The sequence below is a fragment of the Camelina sativa genome, chromosome 5 (genome assembly GCF_000633955.1).
Source record: "Camelina sativa cultivar DH55 chromosome 5, Cs, whole genome shotgun sequence".
Taxonomy (NCBI): Eukaryota; Viridiplantae; Streptophyta; class Magnoliopsida; order Brassicales; family Brassicaceae; genus Camelina; species Camelina sativa.
The window spans coordinates 20,914,390-20,934,829 of NC_025689.1; the positions used below are offsets into that span (position 1 = coordinate 20,914,390).

Consider the following 20,440-nt stretch of genomic DNA (forward strand, 5'->3'; position numbering starts at 1 on the left):
GTTTTCCGAAGACGAACTGAGAAGTTGTCTGAAGGAAGAATCAGAGAAGTTTTCCGAAGATGAACTGAGAAGTTTTCTGAAGGAAGAACTGAGAAGTTTTCCAAAGATGAACTGAGAAGTTGTCCAAAGGAAGAACTGAAAAGTTTTCTGAAAACGAACTAAGAAGTAGTCTGAAGACGAACTAAAAAGTTGTCTGAATGATGAACTGAAACTCAAGTTTTCCGAAGGAAGAACATAAAAGTTTTCTGAAGACGAACTGAAAAGTTGCCTGAAGACGAACTGAGAAGTTGTCTGAACGACGAACTGAAATTCAAGTTGTCCGAAGACAAACTAAGAAGTTGTCTGAAGACGAACTGAGAAGTTGTCTAAAGGAAGAACTGAGAAGTTTTCCAAAGACGAAATGAGAAGTTTTCTGAAGACGAACTGAAAAGTTGTCTGAACGACAAACTGAAACTCAAGTTGTCCGAAGACAAACTGAGAAGTTGTCTGAAGGCGAACTGATAAGTTATCCGGAGACAAACTGAGAAGTTGTCCGAAGACAAACTGAGAAGTTGTCATTGTTGGAAAAATTGCTTTTGCGAGAAATAAAATTTTAACTCTATTCGAAATTTTTCACGAGGCGGGACGTCTCCCGGCATACATCGAGTAACCCTTATTGGGTAATTTAACCCAAGCGTACATGCACTTTGGCAGAGGGCGAAGTATGGGACTTCGGCTTACCTCATTTGTTCCAGTTTGGAAGTCGGACGATGAAATTTAAAACTCTGGGTTCGGCTTACATATCCGTCCAAACCGGAACTTGCGAAACAATTCAAAAAATAATTCTCTGGGTTCGGTTTATCTCTCATCAGAGAGTTTGAGGTGCAAAAACAAAAACTCTGGGTTCGGCTTATTCCTCGATTAAAAGTTTGAGGGGAGCGAGATACTGGGCTCGGCTTATTCCCCTTTTAAAAGTTTGAGGGGAGCGAGATACTGGGCTCGGCTTATTCCTCTTTTGCGGTTTGACATGAGTCGAGCATCTGGCCATGATGTCGAAAGATTCTGTATGACTCACAAAGATTCAAACAGAACTGAAGCTATTTGATGATGAACTGAAATCGAAGCTGTATGCAGACGAGCTGAAACTGAACTTATCTGAAGACAAACTGAAACTGAATTATCTGAGTACGAGTTGAGTCTGATGACGAACTGAAACTGAAACTGTCTGAAGACAAACTAAAACTGAAGCTATCTGAAGACAAACTAAGCTGAAGTTGTGATGATGAACTAAAGCTGAAGCCATCTGAAGACGGACTGAAACTGAGGTGTCTGAAACTGAGGCGTCAGAAGATGACCTAACACTGAGGCGTCTGAAGATGACCTGAAACTGAGGCGTCAGAAGATGACCTAACACTGAGGCGTCAGTGGATGACCTAACACTGAGGTGTCTGAGAACGACCTGACACTGAGAAGTTTTCCGAAGACGAACTGAAAAGTTGTCCGAAAGACGAACAGAGAAGTTGTCCAAAGATGAATTGAAAAGTTGTCTGAAGGACGAACTGAGAAGTTGTCCAAAAATGAACTGAAAAGTTATCTGAAGGACGAACTGAAAAGTTGTTCGAAGGACGAACTGAGAAGTTGTCCAAAGACAAACTGAAAAGTTGTCTGAAGGACGAAATGAAAAGTTGTCCAAAGGACGAACTAAGATTCAAGTTGCCTGAAGGACGAACTAAGAAGTTGTCCAAAGATGAACTGAAAAGTTGTTTGAAGGACGAACTGAGAAGCTGTCCAAAAACGAACTGAAAAGTTGTCTGAAGGACGAACTTGATACACATTCGTGTATACGTAGTAGTAGTTTTTTTTTTATCCACACTGAATATATATGCCATCATTTTGAAGAGATCCCTCACAATAACAATTTATGCAACAATAGAGCTCAAATCTATCGTGGAATAAATAATCAAGAATTCTAGGCAAGTGATAAAGGGGATAGCAAATCAAATGCATATGATCAAGTGATAATGATTTTCAAGTTCATGTGTTTCGATGATTCTATATGTCTTGAGGATATCTAGCGCGATCTGATTTGAGTAAATTAACATATATAAATGTATAGAAAACTTATTTCGATGAATGTGTTGGACAAAATGTGTCTGCTTCAGAAACATGGTGATAGGTTTTGGCAGGAAAAGCTGATTGACATGAAATTGGTCTTGTTAGATAGATAAGCTTCGGGGCTTCAAATTGATATGTTGATCGGCGTCTTGCGCTTTTTAGAGTGGCAGGAAATTGCTTCCAAAGTCGGCTCTTGGGACAAGTCAGATATGTCATGTAGAGTTTTGACAGATCACAACTGTTGAGGGAAATTGGTGATAAATTTTTTGAAACAGCTCGGCTTCAGGCGAGGTCGAACTCGTAAGAAGATGAGACTCGGGGCTTCAAGCTGATATGTAGATTGACTACATATTTTATATGGATAGCTGGGAATATCGTCATGATGTAAGGCGATCCGACAATTGCGGACAGGCTGCATCTGATCAAGATAACTGGTCATAAGTTGAGATGTTGAGCACCAATGAAGATATGGTCGATCTCGTTAGGAAGATAAGCCTAGGGATTCAAATTGACATGTATATCGCCGTCCGGTTCCTCCTAGAACGACAGAAAGTTGTCTTCAAAGTTTGACTTTCTTGACAGATCAGATATGATATTTAGAATTTTAACAGATTATCTCAGGTTTAGAGAAATCGATAATAAATTTCTGCAGACAGTTCAGATTGAGACGAAGTAGATCTCGTTAAGAAGACAAGCCTCGGGGCTTCAGATTGATATGTAGTACGGCGACTGGTTCTTCCTATAACGCCAGAAAATTGCCTTCAAAGTTTGATTTTCTTGACAGATCGGATCAAGGATTTAGGATTTTGACAGATCGCACCAGTCGAGGAAAATCTGTGGTATGTTTCTTAAAATAACTCAGATTGAGGCGAGGTTGGTCTCGTTAGAATCATAAGTGTCGGGGCTTCAGATTTATATGTAATACGACGCCTGGTGCTTTCTAGATCGATGGGAAACGTCGTTAAAAGTCGGCTTACTTTTACAAGTCGGTTATACGATATAGAGGTCTGACAGATTAGACCAGTTGAGGCAGATTGGTGATAAATTTCTTGAAACAGCTCGGCTTCAGGCGAGGTCGGTCTCGTAAGAGAGATGAGACTCGGGACTTCACACTGATATGCAGATAGCCTAAAGGTCTATCTGGATCGCTGGGAATATTGTCATGATATGAGACGACCTGGCAATTGCGGACAAGCTGCATCTGCTCCGGAAAGTTAGTCATAAGTTTAGATAGAGAGCACTGATTGAGACGTGGACAATCTGGCTTAAGATTGATATGTAGATCGCCGTCTTGGTTCATCGGTGGCGAACTACTCTTCAAGTCATGATGGCGAGCTGATAGCTAGACTTTCGACCAGGATATGTCAGTTCGGAAGTAGGGTGATAACTTTTGGTAGACACTTCGGACTGAGTTGAGATCGGCTTTTCTGGGAAGATAAACCTCTGTGCTTCAGAATGATATGTATACCGGCTCTAGGTTCCATCTAGATCGATGGCAACCCGCTCTCCAAGTCGGGACGGCGAGCTGTTATCTTGGTGCTAGAGCATCATTGGAAGCTAAACGATCTAGGAGAAAAGCTAGGCAGTTGGGCGACCTGGAGAGGTAGTTGACAAGCTTGGCAACCTAGAGAGGTAGGTGACAAGCTGGATGACCTGACGAGGTCGGTGACAAGCTAGACGACCTGACGAGTTCGGTAACAAGCTAGACGACCTGGCGAGTTAGGCGACAAGTTGGGCGACATGACAAGTTGGGCGACTTGTTAGATAGGCGACAAGTTGGGCGACCTGGTAGGTAGGCATACCGCTCTGAAATTTCAGCTAGGTAATCTGTTGACGAGCTTGTTCCCTTTGGTTTGCTCAAAAATGGCTTCCAAAGTAGGTTGGTCTGCGTTTTAGGGTTCTAGACACGCTGCACAGAACAGGCAATAAATCCTAGTTCAGAACTCGGACTGAACCAGGGTTGGTTTTTCCGGAAAGATGACGATAAGGGCTATTAGTGGATAGGTTATGCGTAATCTGGGTCATAGTACTTTGTCGGGAAATCGATCCCGAAGCTGACTGATGCGACAGATCCTTGTTTTAACAAATTGTGTATGCTGCAAAGAAACAGTGATATCTCTCGGTAGACCAGTCCGATCGACATGAAACCGGATTCTATGGAAAGCTTATTCTCTGGTCAATCCATAGGTAGGTTATTAATAACCTAGTTCGGCGGAATCGGCTGGTAAATCGGCCCCGAGGTCGACTGGTCGGGACCCATCAGATCTATATTAATTTCGACAGATTGAATATGCGGCAGTGAGAAGGCGATATATCTCTGAAGAAAACTCCGATTGAAACGAAATCGAGTTCTATGGAAAGCTTATTTTCAGGGCAATCCATAGACAGGTTATTTACGACCTAATTCGTTGTACTCATCCGGGAAATCGATCCCGAGGCTGACTGGTCGAAAACAGACAGATTTTTATTTAAAGGATAGAGTATGTTGCAGAGAAACTACGATATTTTTCAGAAGAGAGCTCGGATTGGAACGAAATCGGGTTCCACGTGTGAGAAATGAAACCAGAACTCTCCTTCCACGGTGGAACCCGATTTCGTTCCAATCCCAGGCAATCATTACTTCTCGGTTCTGTGTATAAAGGTAAATTACCCGTCTTCTCTCTTTTACTCTTAAATTTTAGTTTGTCCTCTGTTGTGTTTTGCGTTTTTCTCTCGTTTCCTTTGTTCCTTGCTATTCGCCGGATAGTTCTTCAACTCTCTTTTCCCTAGATCAATTCTCTTCACTTTTACCCAGAAAGCATGTCGCCTCCAAAATCTACGCCGGGTAAAGCCGCAAAGCCTATGATTCCAGGTGTTTACGGTCCCCATCAGCCGTCGATTCTATCTACAGAGAACATGGCAGAGATTAGGGGATCCACCGGGATTCCGCCGGAGATCGAGATCAGATTCCCAAAAGCTCATGAGTCTCCGGAGAATCCTCCTACTGTTGCGCGTTTGAAATATTTTTCTCTGCGTGTGGACGGTCATTCCCCCTTCCCAAACTTATCGTAAAGATGATGTTCAAGTTGGGCTTCGCACTTCCCCAGATGTGCCCAAATTTTGTTCGGACCGTCCTGTGTCTTCAGACTCTGGGAGAGGAGTTCGATTACATGCTGTCCTTGGCCGACTTCCTTCAAGTTTACACAGTGAAAACGGGTCGCACCAAGGGCACTCTTTACGTAAGTCCGCTCTCTGGACTGAAGGTCTTTGATGACCTCTCCGAGAAGGACGAGAAATGGCGAAAGTCTTATTTCTTTTTCCCGGTTAACGAGCTCACCTTCGGACACCTCCCGAGTTCGCATGTTTCAAAGTGGACTTCGAAAATTGGTAGAATGGTGTTCCTTGTTAGGTACCGACTAAGTTCGTGTTTTTTGCTTCTTACCTCTTTATTGTTTCTTTTTCAGCTCACTTCAAGCGCGGTTTGCTTTGCCCCACGTTCGCGGAGTTCTTCTTGCGGTTCTGAAGCCGAGGTCAGATTGCCTGGTATTCCTTTTCGTGTGAAAGGATCAGAGAGTCTAGAGTCAGACTCAGAGGACGTTCTCTCGTTTGCTCTGACCCTCTAAGCACTTCGGATATGAACTACAGGGAATAAAGAGCTTGCAAGGCTGCTGAGAAGGAAGCGAAGAGGCAAATGGCTACTGCTCTTGCTGAAGGCAAAGCTCGCATCCTTGCCAAGAACTCTGGCTTTTCAGCTTCTGAGGTGAGCGAGATTTCTGCGTCCCAAGCTGGCCCTTCCGAACTCCCTGCTGATTCTTCCGAACCCTCAGTCGGTCCATCCGAACCTCCTATGATTGTCATTGCTGACTCTAGCGACGAACTGCGGGAGGTCGAGGTTCCCACTCCACCGATAAGAAAAACCTCCACCGAGGTGAGCTCCCAGCGGGTCGATTCATCTAAGAAGTAGAAGGAACCTAAGACTTCCTCCTCTTCTCGCGAGAAGAGCCGTGCCCAGACTGGTTCATCGGGAGACGAGCGAAGTCGATCCAGTTCGAAAGATGGGGCTCCCTCCTCGGAGAAGAGATCTAGGGAGTTCCCTCCCACGAAAGAATCTGGGGGTTCCTCCGGGAAGCAACCTCCGAAGGAACAACGTCATTCTCCCCGGGGTAAGAACGACCTGAGGTGCTTTCACTTCGTGTTTTTATTATTTAAAATATTTAGAATAGACTAACATTGCTCATACCGTGCAGCTCCCCCCGCTTCTCCAACTGATCTGATGATGAGCTACACACGACCTGGAGTTCGGATTCCAGCGTTCGCCGACATGTCTGAGGTCAACCGTGCAAACTTTTTCCGCTTCGCGGATAAAATTGGCGAGGTTAGTGATATATGCATCTTTGTTTTTCTTTATTTTAATTTTATTATTCTTGTTTTTAACAAGCCAACTTTCCTAGCTGATGATCGAGTTTAACACCTCGGTGGCATCCTACGAGGACCAGCTGTTTGCTTCCCCCTCGTCCTCCGAGGTGAGCCTTCTCAGGGAGAGAGTAGCTGACCTAGAAGCCCAAGTTGTAGAATACTCTAGGCTGGAGGCCAAAAATGCCAAAACTGTGGAGAAAGCCGAACAGATCCGAGCCCAGATGAAGAAAGCTGAGGTAGAGGTGCTTGACCTCGGGGTTGCCAATGAGGACCTCCGAAACAAATTGAAGAAAGCGGGCCACAGAGAACGAGAAGGTGACAAAGAATAAGTTGCACGAGGTTGAGCTCCGCAATCTGCTTCTGGAAGCCGCTAACAGCTGCGAGATCGAGATGGTGCGGAGGGAGGAGAGACAAGCAATGAGGCGAACTCTCCGTCCGTTGATTGAGGAGGTGAAAGTTCATTTTGAGGAAAGGTAGAAGTTAGCTCCAGCCAAGATTCGGGCTGCCGAGATTAGGGCTAATCAGATGTTGATTGAAGAAATTTCATGGGGGAGATTCAGGATATCGAAACTGAACTCAGACTTTTGCGAGCTGATGAAGAGAAAGCCGACGAGGAGGTCTCCAAGGTAACCCTCCGCGATTTTGACCCCTATGCATTTTCTGACCTTTTGGTAGATACGCCCGAGCTGTTATGCATCGAGCACCCCTTGAGTATTACCATTGATGAGTCCGAAACTAACTTTGGACAAATGTCGAACCAGGGGATAGACACCTTTCAAACGATACCAGATCGGAAGTGGAGATCGCAGAGATGAGCTTGGTCCTTCCCGAAGCAGCATCAGATCCTTCCCTCCCTTCTGATACTCAGTACAACTTTCTCGGGGTTGTTTTGGCACTAGCTGCCCCCAGTTGTTGTTTTTGTTTTTTCTTTTTGAACCTAATTCGGAGTTTTTTGGTCCCGGTGACCACTCCACACGCGAATATTTTCCTTGAAATCGAAAAGCTCTTTTATCTTTATATCTTCTCGACTCCGAACTACTAATCCGCAACTTTGTTTAAACTCGCGGAGGGAAACCCCTTAGTTTTGATTTAAGGTAAAAAACTGAGGTAGTGCGAAGTGGGATTAAACCCCGAACTTTAATCCAGATTTTCGTGATACGAAGTAAGACTTCGGTTTAATTGATTACGAAGTAGGACTTCGGTTTTATTTGAAATTTGCGAAGTTAGACTTCGGCTTAAATTGAAATTTACAAAGCTAAACTTCGGCCCTTTCTTTTTAAATAGGAAGTAAAGAACTTTTTAGTTACTGAATACGAAGTGAAACTTTGGTTTTAATTGAAATTCGCGAAGTTAGACTTCGGCTTTTTAGTAATTTGCGAAGTTAGACTTTGGCTTTTTAGTAATTTGCGAAGTTAGACTTTGGCTTGTTTGTGCATAATGTGGGCTGCCTACGTACCCTTATCAGGATAAAGCCAACCGTAGTTCGATACAAGTAAATTAACTATAAAAAAGTTTGAGATGCAAGGAGTTCCAGGACCTCGGGACTGGTTTCCCCTTTGAATCTTCCTGCTGGTAAACTCCATTACGCACTTCGCGAGTGATTCTGTACGGTCCTTCCCAGTAAATTCCAAGCTTCCCTGCATTGAGCTCCTCGGTGTTCTCATAGACTTTTCGCAAGACCAAGTCCCCACCTGCAAGCGGTCTACCTCGGACTTTTGAATTATAGTAGCAAGCTACAGCATTGTGATAATTCTGAATCCTAACCATGCTTGATCCCGGCGTTCATTAATGACATCCAGTGTATCTTGCATAATTTCTTCGTTCTCCACAACCCGGAGAGGATTCAATGTCATGCGGACTCTGGGTACTTCGAGGTCGGCTAGGACTACAGCGTCAACTCCATTAACTAAGGAAAACGGTGTTTCGTTTGTAGCTCGTCGAGTCATGGTTCAGATTGCCCAAAGTACTCCTTGGAGTTCATCTGGCCAGCGCCCTTTACGAGAATCCAACCATTTTTTCAAATTCGCCAATATAACCTTGTTCATTGCCTCAGCTTGTCCATTCTCTTGCGGGTAACGAGGAGTTGACTTGTTAAGCCGTATTTTCCACTTTGCACAGAATCCTTCAAACTTTGAAGAGATGAACTGCGGGCCATTTTCCCTGATGATTTCGCGTGGAATGCCGTACCGGTAGATTATGCTCTTTAGTACGAACTGCTCTACTTCCTCACTTGTCACCTTAGCATAAGCCGCTGCCTCAACCCACTTAGAAAAGTAATCAGTAAGAGCAAGTACGTACTGAACTCCTCCTGGTCCCCGATGTAATGGGCCAATGATATGCATAGACCATCTCATGAACGGGTAAGGTGCGGACACCGAAGACAGGAGTTTGGTAGGCTGATGGATTGAAGGAGCATGCTTTTGACACTTCTCGCAGGTTCGGGAATATTTCTCGCAGTCGGTGATCATAGTAGGCCAAAAATATCCTTGTCTTTTGATTTTGAAGGCCAGAGTTCGCCCTCCAGAGTAGTTTCCATTGGGACCATCATGAACAACTCACATCAATGCCGCAGGCTCCTCACCAGCAACACATGTCAGATAGGGACCTGCTGTACTCCGACGCAAGAGTATTCCGTTATAGATGCAATATCGTGCACTGACAATTTTAAGTTTTCTTGCCGCCCATTTGTCAGCTGGGAGTTCACCTTGCTCCAAGTAAGCCCAGATCGGACTCCGCCAGTCTCCTGCCCCCTAATTGTTAGTGTTCGTATTGCCTGGAGGTTTGTCGGGTAGGACAATTTTAACCGGGCTCGGAGGCCTAGGTATTACTAGAGGTTGTACATCCGAACTGGTTTCCTGCTTGTCAGAAACATGTGTGACTACCGCGGCTGCAGGAATTTCCACGGGTGAGGAGCTGGAAGTAGTCGCGTGAGCTGCTTCTTCGACAACCGTCTTCTTTTTCATTGCTCTACTGACGACGTTTGAGCTCTCCAACCGTATGCTCCGGTATTCGATAACTTGGACCTGGATAATTATTGTCGTTGTTGGGTCCGAGGTTGTTGATGCCAGGGCGTCTGCGGCTGAGTTTTCACCTCGCGGCATCTTAGTGATTTCGAACTCGTCGAACTTTGCTGCTAATTCTTTGGTCGCGGCTAAGTATGCTTCCATGCGCCCATCTTTAGTTTCGTATTCCCCCAGAAATTGATTGGTAACTAACTGTGAATCGCAAAAAGTTTGCAGTCTCCGTACCCCAATTCCTATAGCGAGTCTGAGTCTGGCTAAAAAAGACTCGTACTCGGCTTCATTGTTGGATGCATTGAAGGCCAGACAGAATGATTGCTCAAATATTTCGCCGGTAGGAGAAACGAGACGAACTCCAATTCCAGCGCCTGTTTAGGATGAAGCACCGTCCACGTGTAGAGTCCATGGGACATCCACACTATTTTCAACCGAACTAGCAAGTGGGAGTTCTATCAAGAAATCTGTAAGGACATGTGCCTTTGCACAAGTTCGAGTTCGGAACTCGATGTCGTACTCCACTGACCATTTCACCAATCTGCCAGATTGGCTCGGACTATGAAGCACTGTCCGAAGTGGCTGCGTCGTTAGGACAACAATCAAATGCGAGTGGAAGTACGGTCGTAACTTCCTCGTAGAAATCACTACGGCTAAAGATAATTTTTCCATCATCGGGTACCTCGATTCGGCTCCTATGAAAGACTTACTGATGTAGAAAATTGGCTTCTGCTCCCCCCCTTTCTTCCCAAACTAAAACTCTGCTCACTGCGCTTGGCGACACTGCTACGTAGAGGAAAAGTGGTTCGCCGAGCTCGGGCTTTGCTATAACTGGTGGCTCAGACAAATAGGTTTTTAGCTGGGAGAACGCTACTTCGCACTTATCGTCCCATGTGAATTGCCTCCCTCCTTTTCTTAATAACTGGTAGAACGGGAGACATTTATCAGTTGACCGAGAAATTAAGCGGTTGAGTGCAGCTATCAGTCCGTTTAGGCGTTGAACTTCTCGCAAAGTCTTCGGGGAACTCATGGACAAGAAAGCATTGATCTGCCTTGGGTTCACTTTGATTCCTCTTTCAGTTACAATATAACCCAGGAACTCCCTTGGCGTATCGGCGAATGTACATTTTGTGGGATTGAGCTTCATCCCGAACTGGTTCAGGATCTCAAAACACTCTTTCAGATCCGCGAGGTTCGAGCTAGATTCCATGGATTTTACCAACATGTCGTCAATTTAGACTTCCATAGTTCTCCCAAGCTGTTTCTCAAACATCCGATTTACCAGCCGCTGGTAGGTTGCTCCGGCATTCTTCAGGCCGAATGGCATCACCTTGTAACAATAGGTTCCGCGGTCCGTGATAAATGCGGTATTCTCTTGATCGTCAGGGTTCATGAGGATCTGATTGTACCCGGAGAAAGCATCCATAAAGGACATCAGCTCATGTCCGGAAGTGGATTTGACTGACCTATCGATGTGAGGAAGAGGAAAGCTATCCTTAGGGCAAGCCTTGTTCAGGTCGGTGAAGTCAACGTAGACTCGTGATTTCCCATTTTTTTTTTTAACAACAACGGTATTGGTGAGCCACTCTAGATATTTCACCTCGCGTATCTGCCCGGCCTTCAGTAGTCGCTCTACCTCTTTTTGATAATTTCAGCCCGCTCGGGGCCAAGCTTCCGTCGTTCTGCTTCACAGGTCTAAATGTTTGATATATGTTAAGTTCGTGCGAGATGATATCGGGTTTTATCCCCTGCATTTTATCGACTGACCAAGCAAAAGTAATAATGTTTTCCTTGAGAAAAGAGATCAGACTGGTCCGGAGCTCGCTTCTCAAACCTGCCCCTATCTTGATTTCATGATCCAGAAACCTTGGGTTAATGAATATAGCCTCTGTGAGGTCCCCTTGCAGCTATTTCCGAACTGGATTCTTGGCAACCTCCAGCTATGGTTGCTATTGGATCAGGAGCTTGTGGCTTGCGAGGTAACAGCTTCTCGCGACTCTTTGGCTTCCCAGGATTTCCCGAACTCCTTGAGGAGTTGGGAACTTGACGCACTGATGGTATGTAGATGGGACCGCCTTCATCTGAAACAGCCAAGGTGTCCCTACTATCACGTTTTAGGCAGCAGGTCGGTCGAAGACCGTGAACTCAGCCATTTTAGCTACACCTTGAGTAGAAACATGTAAAGTTATCGTTCCTAGTGACATCAAAGTTTCGCTGGTGAATGAGACCAGTGGGGATGGAGATCCTGCGATGTGCTCTCTTCCGATGCCCATCCTAGTGAGGGTTTCCAGAAAGATTAAATCGACCGAGCTCCTGGTGTCTACCAGAATTCGGCACACTTCATGGTTTGCTACGTCAAGTGAAATAACAAGTGCATCGTCGTGAGGAGTATCTAGATCTTCCGTCTCTTTCTCCGAAAATGTGATCTCAGGTAGATCGCTCGGAGCGAACTTTGGCCGTTTAGGTGCTGGAGTAGCGAGCTTGCGCTGATGGTCCTTGATTGCTGTTATCAAGTTGCAAAATAAGCGTGAACCTCCCATGATTACGTCTATTTGCTTTTTAGGACCTGCGTCCCCCTCAACTTGCTTTAGCTTTTTTGGTGGAGGGACATCCTCATCGAGTTTTGACACAATTTTTGGGTTCAGTTCGTCAATTGAAACACTTGGCATCTCGCCAGACACAAACTTTTCAGCAAGAAGATGCATCAACTTTTTACAGTCCCGAGTTGAGTGTCCATTTGTTTTGTGGAGTTCGCAATACGCGTTCTCGTCCCGGACCCATTTATTACTTGGGAACACTTCGCTCTTGGAGCGTGGTGAAAATGGTGGTTTAGAAGGTGAATTCTTCGGGGAACTTTTTTGAGGAGATTGGTTCACCGCGAATGTGCCAGGTCCGGACTTCGGGGTTGAAGGCGGAGTCTTTTTAGCTGGTGATTCGAACCGGGGTTTGGTTACGACCTTAAGCTTTTGAATTGCTGCTGCTTTTTCTTCTTCCGCGACTATCCGATTTGAAGCTCGGTGAAGTGCGTCCTGGATGGTAGCGAACCGGTTCACAGTTAGCTCTTCGCGTAAATGGGACTCGTNCTACTATCACGTTTTAGGCAGCAGGTCGGTCGAAGACCGTGAACTCAGCCATTTTAGCTACACCTTGAGTAGAAACATGTAAAGTTATCGTTCCTAGTGACATCAAAGTTTCGCTGGTGAATGAGACCAGTGGGGATGGAGATCCTGCGATGTGCTCTCTTCCGATGCCCATCCTAGTGAGGGTTTCCAGAAAGATTAAATCGACCGAGCTCCTGGTGTCTACCAGAATTCGGCACACTTCATGGTTTGCTACGTCAAGTGAAATAACAAGTGCATCGTCGTGAGGAGTATCTAGATCTTCCGTCTCTTTCTCCGAAAATGTGATCTCAGGTAGATCGCTCGGAGCGAACTTTGGCCGTTTAGGTGCTGGAGTAGCGAGCTTGCGCTGATGGTCCTTGATTGCTGTTATCAAGTTGCAAAATAAGCGTGAACCTCCCATGATTACGTCTATTTGCTTTTTAGGACCTGCGTCCCCCTCAACTTGCTTTAGCTTTTTTGGTGGAGGGACATCCTCATCGAGTTTTGACACAATTTTTGGGTTCAGTTCGTCAATTGAAACACTTGGCATCTCGCCAGACACAAACTTTTCAGCAAGAAGATGCATCAACTTTTTACAGTCCCGAGTTGAGTGTCCATTTGTTTTGTGGAGTTCGCAATACGCGTTCTCGTCCCGGACCCATTTATTACTTGGGAACACTTCGCTCTTGGAGCGTGGTGAAAATGGTGGTTTAGAAGGTGAATTCTTCGGGGAACTTTTTTGAGGAGATTGGTTCACCGCGAATGTGCCAGGTCCGGACTTCGGGGTTGAAGGCGGAGTCTTTTTAGCTGGTGATTCGAACCGGGGTTTGGTTACGACCTTAAGCTTTTGAATTGCTGCTGCTTTTTCTTCTTCCGCGACTATCCGATTTGAAGCTCGGTGAAGTGCGTCCTGGATGGTAGCGAACCGGTTCACAGTTAGCTCTTCGCGTAAATGGGACTCGTGCCAGAGACCATTCTTCAGCGCCGCGAAGGTAGTTGAATCCGAAAGCCCCGAAATCTGAACTTGAATTTCCTTAAACTTAGTGATGTAGGATCGGAGTGACTCCCCAGCAACTTGGTTTAGATTCCATAGCTGAGCGTCGGTTGCTGCCGTTTCGATCAAACTAGAATATTGCTTGATGAAAGAAGTCGACAGCTCCATGAAGTTGTTAATGGAGCATGCTTTCAAGGATGTGAACCAGAGTAGAGCTGGTCCACTTAATGTTTCTGCGAACAACTTGCAGTACCCGGCGTCTGCTTCGTGAGGCTCGAGGTCCACACGGCTAGCTGTTAGCAAGAAGGTCTTGAGATGACTGGTCGAATCTCCTTTTCCTTCGTAGCTCGAGAATTTTATCTTGCCGGTGTCTTTGACACGGACTCGGGCTACTTGGTCAGAGAAAGGAGTTCGCTTGGACTCTTCGATCACCCGAGATATGTCTGGTGCCAAAGTGGTTGCACTGTGCATCATGGATCGCATGTCGCGGATCTCACTCTGCATCTTGTTGAACTCGGGTATGGAAGAATAACCCGGAGTCAGGTTTTCGTGACGAACACTTCTTCCCACATGAGGAGGGATCCAAACTGGAATCCCGGAGGACCCATCAACTTCATCTTGAACCGGAGTGTGGCTAACCCCAGCCAATGGTGGTGCTAAATGAGCAATTTCCTGTGGTGGGAAAGTGCTCCCTGGAGTTGCTGGTGTCGGTAAAGTCTAAAGCACGTCGTCGCGGGTTTTGATCGGAAGACAGGAGGTCGACCCGATCGGCATATGGCTGGTGAGAGGCGGAAAGATCAGCAATCGAACTTGAGACTGCTACTAGTTGGGTAGAGACCTGACCTTCCAAGCCATCGAAACGCTCGGACAGAGCAGCGGAAGCAGCTTGCTGGCGGTCGGACTTTTCCGTCAGATCCTGCAAAAGCTTTTGGATTGTTTCCAGAGTTACCTGATTTGCAGATACGTGGGCCATAACAGAATCTGTTCGATGAGGTTTTGCAAAAAAAAAAAGCGTCGGAACTATATGGAGTGTAGGTGATGACCCCCCTCCTTCTAGCGCCAAATGTGAGAACTGAAACCAAAACTCTCCTTCCGAAGTGTTTTACGAGTAGAGGAGCTCACCACCGTTAGAGTTCCGAACTAAACTGAGAGTTTTTGAGTGCTAAAAAGTGTATATTATCGCTTGAGTGTAAAAGTTTACCCTACCCAGTACAATGACCCCCTTATGTATTTATACTAGCTGATTACATACAATCAATGCCTAATTAATTCTCTACGTCAATCTCGCATCCTAATCAATCCGATTAAATGAGGGAATCTTTGACCGAGTCCGAACTGCGAACTGATTCGTGGGATGCCTCTCCGCATTCTAGCCTTTTCTTTGGGCTTGATGGGCCGATCAATGCAGCGTCCTTGGCCCGTTTAGCGTGTCCGGCCCAGGCCCCTTGCCTGTTATCCGAGATGATCAATCGTGGGTACAACACCACGGAAAGCTACTGTTTGGGGCAATCAGTAGATAGGTTACTCGTCTTCTGGTTCGTCGGGAGCTGCTGGGAATTTACCTTGCAAGGTGGCGATTCAGATAGTTGAACTTGATCTTCTGGTTTATTTTAGCTTTGGCGGTAGAGAGAAAAAACGTAGAACTTTGTGTAAGGGTCTCCACAGACGGCGCCAATTGTTGAATCTGAAATTCACACAATGAATTTGTTTGAGTGGGGAATAAATTCACTTAAGATCTCTCTCTAAATAACTAGATTAAAGCTAGAAAATAAAGAGGGGTTATGATTTCTCTAAGAAATAAGTTAGGGTTTCACTTAAGAACAATGAAGAACTAGGGTTTTTGTATCAATTGTTGGATCCTTTACAAGTAGGAGGTATCTGTAACGACCCGGAACCTCGGTAGGGGAGAGTCGAGAAATCCGAGTCGAGTTACCGAGGATTCTCTCGAGGATTCTCTCGAGGATTCTCTCGAGGATTCTCTCGAGGATTCTCTCGAGGATTCTCTCGAGGATTCTCTCGAGGATTCTCTCGAGGATTCTCTCGAGGATTCTCTCGAGGATTCTCTCGAGGATTCTCTCGAGGATTCTCTCGAGGATTCTCTCGAGGATTCTCTCGAGGATTCTCTCGAGGATTCTCTCGAGGATTCTCTCGAGGATTCTCTCGAGGATTCTCTCGAGGATTCTCTCGAGGATTCTCTCGAGGATTCTCTCGAGGATTCTCTCGAGGATTCTCTCGAGGATTCTCTCGAGGATTCTCTCGAGGATTCTCTCGAGGATTCTCTCGAGGATTCTCTCGAGGATTCTCTCGAGGATTCTCTCGAGGATTCTCTCGAGGATTCTCTCGAGGATTCTCTCGAGGATTCTCTCGAGGATTCTCTCGAGGATTCTCTCGAGGATTCTCTCGAGGATTCTCTCGAGGATTCTCTCGAGGATTCTCTCGAGGATTCTCTCGAGGATTCTCTCGAGGATTCTCTCGAGGATTCTCTCGAGGATTCTCTCGAGGATTGTATCGAGGATTCTCTCGAGGATTCTCTCGAGGATTGTATCGAGGATTCTCTCGAGGATTCTCTCGAGGATTGTATCGAGGATCGAGGAATTGTATTGAGGATTTTCATCGAGGATCGAGGAATTATATCGAGGATTTTTATCGAAGATTTGCCGATAGAACGCGGTAACCAGCGACGATAGAGTCCGACGTTAGACTCGATAAATTATGGGGATTGGGCGACGGAAATGGAGAGTTCGAGACTACTGAAGTAGTGAGCAGATGTTTGAACTAAGGAAATGGAATCCCAAGTTTACAGTGATCAGATCATTCAGGCTTGCAAGTTTCTGGATGAAAATTGGTTCGGACGAACGGGTCTGTAAATTGCCAAGAAATGGGATGGGAGGTTTCGGTACTTAGTCTGAGAGACAGTCCGAGTAAAATAGGAATGAAAGTCCTAGTGATAGTGATAGTGATAGTGATAGTGTAGTGATAGTGGTAGTGAAGTGATAGTGATAGTGAAGTGCACTATCCGGAAATGGTTGCATCGGCGATCGATGGACCGGGCCGATGGACAAGGTGGCATGGTTTGGCCGATGGGCCGATAGTGGACTAAAAGGACTCGAAATCTCGCGGAGATTTAAGCCGACCTACGGGAAAGGAAACCCGAGAGAAATGGAAACTCGCGGTAATGGAAAGGTGATCGGATAAGGATAGATGCGAGAATTATGGGAAGTTATGGGCGGTGAGACTTATCGTTCCAAGGAAACTTAGGGCGGTTCGTGGATCCTATATAAGGGATAAAACCCTTAAGAATTTCCCTAGTTCCGCATAAGAATCCGAGAGCCGCCGCGAGAGAGAAAGAGGAGAGTTTCGGTCGAGCGAGAGAGATCCTAAGTCTAGAGTCGAGAAGAACGGTAAGTGTTCTTCCACCTTGATCCGTCGATGGTATGGTTATAGTTAGGGGATTTATCTCGGATATTAATGGTATTGATCTGTCCGTGTAGAAGCGGGGATCAGATCCGAGCATAGAAACCGAGAGATCAACACCTTAGGTCGATACCGAAGGTGAGTGCGTGACTGTGGCCGAGTTCCATGGTTGATTCTCTTGACCCGTGGTTTATTTAATCTTGTTAATTGCTTGTCTTATGGTTATGGTTTCTATTGCAATATGAATGATGGTTGGTCTAAGAGATTTAGGCGACTATCCATGGTATTTGATTGACTTGCGTGACTTGATTGGAATATTCCCTGTGTTAGATTGAGATCGTTGAACTGAGCCTAGTGAGACGGGATGACCGCTCCACTAAGTAAACTTTGTTTGCTTACGCCTCCTTTTATGGACGCAGGAAAAGATAGGTCCGATGATCGGGACTTTAGTGGCTGACCAGCTCGTGTGACGGAGGCAAGGGAGGAGGAAGGATGGTGTGGCTTTGGGTAGAAATATTCATGGCGTTATTTTTATTTAGTTTTCGTTATTTCCATGCATGGGACAAGTTGTTATTTTGTTGAATTGAACCTCTTAATATTTTAATAAATTCGCAAGTTTAAGTTAAGTTCACCTATTATTCATATCCGCTGTTGCATTTAGTTAATTATCGCATAGAATTCGTCGGCCCTAGAAAATTTTTATCGGCCAGTTTTGGTCCGAGTATGGGTTTTTAGGGTCGGGGTCTTACAGTATCCCTCTATTTATATGAATGCATTGATTACAAGATAAATTTATTTTCCTTAAATATCGGACTGAAGATATGGTAAACTTTCTCTTTTGATGACCAGGTCGGGTTCAGGGAGGCGGTTGAGTGACTTCGTCGGGCTTCTGTTTATAGTCCCGTTTAGCTGTCCCAAAAGAGGGAGTTCTTCGGTTTAGTTGATGTGCAGAGTTACACGGTTTACCTTCGGTTTAGGTCGGTATATCGTGGGTGCTAAATATCGCACCAACAGAGAACATGAAAAGAATAAAGAATCTCTAGAACCACATATATGAAGATTTGTGCACGTGAAGGAACACCAACTATATGAGATACAAGTACAACTAAATATTTATAAACTTCAGAGATAATTAAATTAAAAGAAATAAAGCAAATCTTTATGGGTAGTAAACGAATCATTTAATACATAGGAAATCCTGGAAGAGAAACTCCTTGCACGTAAAAACGAATATAAAAAGAAGTAATTATATGGGTCATCTTCACAATCATCAATCATTCATTCCCACCAAAATTAGAAACTAGAGAGAGATTCTTAGCAATATTTTGTTTGTTTCATTGACATTTTGGAAAGATATGGCACTAAATATGGAAGTTGGATCCATGCACTTCTACGATGAAATCGAACCATTTTGTCGATGGAAGAGAACAGAGGACATCGACATTCTTGAGCTACATCTTCCATCAGGTACATTAATCGTTCGTTCATAATTACTGTAAATTTAGCATTTCGATGATACATTCTGATTTTTATTTCACATGATTTGATAGAAAACTTTTAACATAATTTTTCTGATGGGAGAAAAAAAGAAGTAATTGTTATATATTCAACTCTACGAAAGAAAAAAACTTATATTATAGTTACTATATTGAAAAGCTGCATTGCAATTTGCTACATAAATCTCTTTTTCAACTTAAATTTCATAACATAAGATTTTTGTTTCAAAATATTTTCTCTGTTTTGATTCCACATTGCTATTTGTTTCTCACTTTCTCCAAAGATATTCTAATTATACTTTGCTTCCACATTGGTACACTGCTTCTCGTTTTCTTTGATTCCATGTAACTTATTTGGTTAGTTTTGCTGAATCTAGCTAGAAATGTAGACGAATCGTATATAAACTTTTGTTCGAAATTTTGATGGAGTACATAGTGTCAAAGGAAATTTAGGAAAGATTAATCGGATACTAGTTTTATTTTTTTAATGAAATTATTAATAAAATAAAAACATATAGTTTTAGATATATGTATAGTATTTTCAGTTTAGGACAGATTGACTATTTAATTCAATGTAGGGTGACCAAAAGAAAAAACCAAATACTATATTTTTTATTATTGAAAAATGAACTTGGGGTTTGTATAGGTTTGAAGAAAGACCATCTTAAAATACAGATCAACAACAGTGGTATACTTACAATAACAGGAGGTTGTTCGGTGGACCAAAACAAATCAATTAGGTTCAGGAAAGAAACAAAAGTTGCAAAAAATTGCAGAAGAAATGAGATTCGTGCAAAGTTCTCAAAGGGAGTTTTGTATGTGACAATGCCAAAGACAAACTCAATAGCAGCTGGTCCCTTGGCTGCTTTGAAGAGAACCACATCACACTCTAAAGTAGATGATGATATGAGAAATTCACCAAACTTTGCAGGTGAATTTCATAGTAAGTTTGGCTCATTGAGGCAAATATTATGGAGGAAGAGAGTAGTTGAGGGGGTGGCAGCCATGGTGGTTGTGGCTGGTGCAGTTGTAGGAGTGGTCAAAGCGTACCAATATTTTATGGCATCACCTGTGTGATCAAGATTCAATAAGATCATGGTACATTGTTTCCTGTTAGTATATTGTAATACAAACATATCTCAAGTTTCATTAAAAAAAAAAAGTTACTCTACATTAAAAATAAATTAAGTATATACAGTAGTATTCTTCTTATATGATTAATTAAATAAGTGACAAAAAAAAAATGAATATGTAAACTCGAATTTAACTGGCACAATGTTTCACACTTTGCTACGAACATGGTTTGACCTTCAATTTGCCAAAGACACTGATATATTAAGAACCCAATTTTTGGTGAAAGAGTTCGGGATTCAGAAGAGAGTGTTTCCTTCTGTCTTCAACACAACCACGTCTCTATATTGGTTGTTACAAATTAAATACCTTTCACAATGTTGTGTCATGCATTGAGATGGAGGATCAAAGTAGAGTTTGCCCGAGAATGAAGCATTTCCACAATTTTCTGTTCTCTTGGACATGAATCTACTCGGCGGAAGCTCCATCTATTCTCAGGAAGTGATAGCACACGCAGCGATATTGCACACATGGAAATAGATGAAGAACATTTACCATAAACTCACCGTCAATATATATCACCTTCTATCATCTTCAAGACATTGACTATGAAATCTATATAACACCATATTGTCTAAAACTTAGCGGTTTTGTAAATCTTATGCTATTATGGATTTGATGAGTATTTTGTGGAATATATAAGAAAAAGAAGCAGGCTCATTTACATCCATTGGTCCAACAAAGAATAAGTTTACTGGATAATTTTTGAATTGGGTTTCCATTCCCTTATTTTAATTAGACCATTCAACTAGGATTAGATTCTTTTTTTTTTCTTTTTTTTTTTTTTTTTTTTTTTTTTTT

General features: G+C 43.9%; 1 protein-coding gene across 1 annotated transcript; it reads left to right on the forward strand.

Moving 5' to 3' along the window:
* Nucleotides 18,264-19,710, forward strand: LOC104787312. Its single transcript, XM_010512855.2, has 2 exons — nucleotides 18,264-18,479; nucleotides 19,155-19,710. Exons 1-2 carry the CDS (start codon nucleotides 18,368-18,370, stop codon nucleotides 19,583-19,585), a joined length of 543 nt encoding a protein of 180 aa, XP_010511157.1. The 5' UTR covers nucleotides 18,264-18,367; the 3' UTR covers nucleotides 19,586-19,710.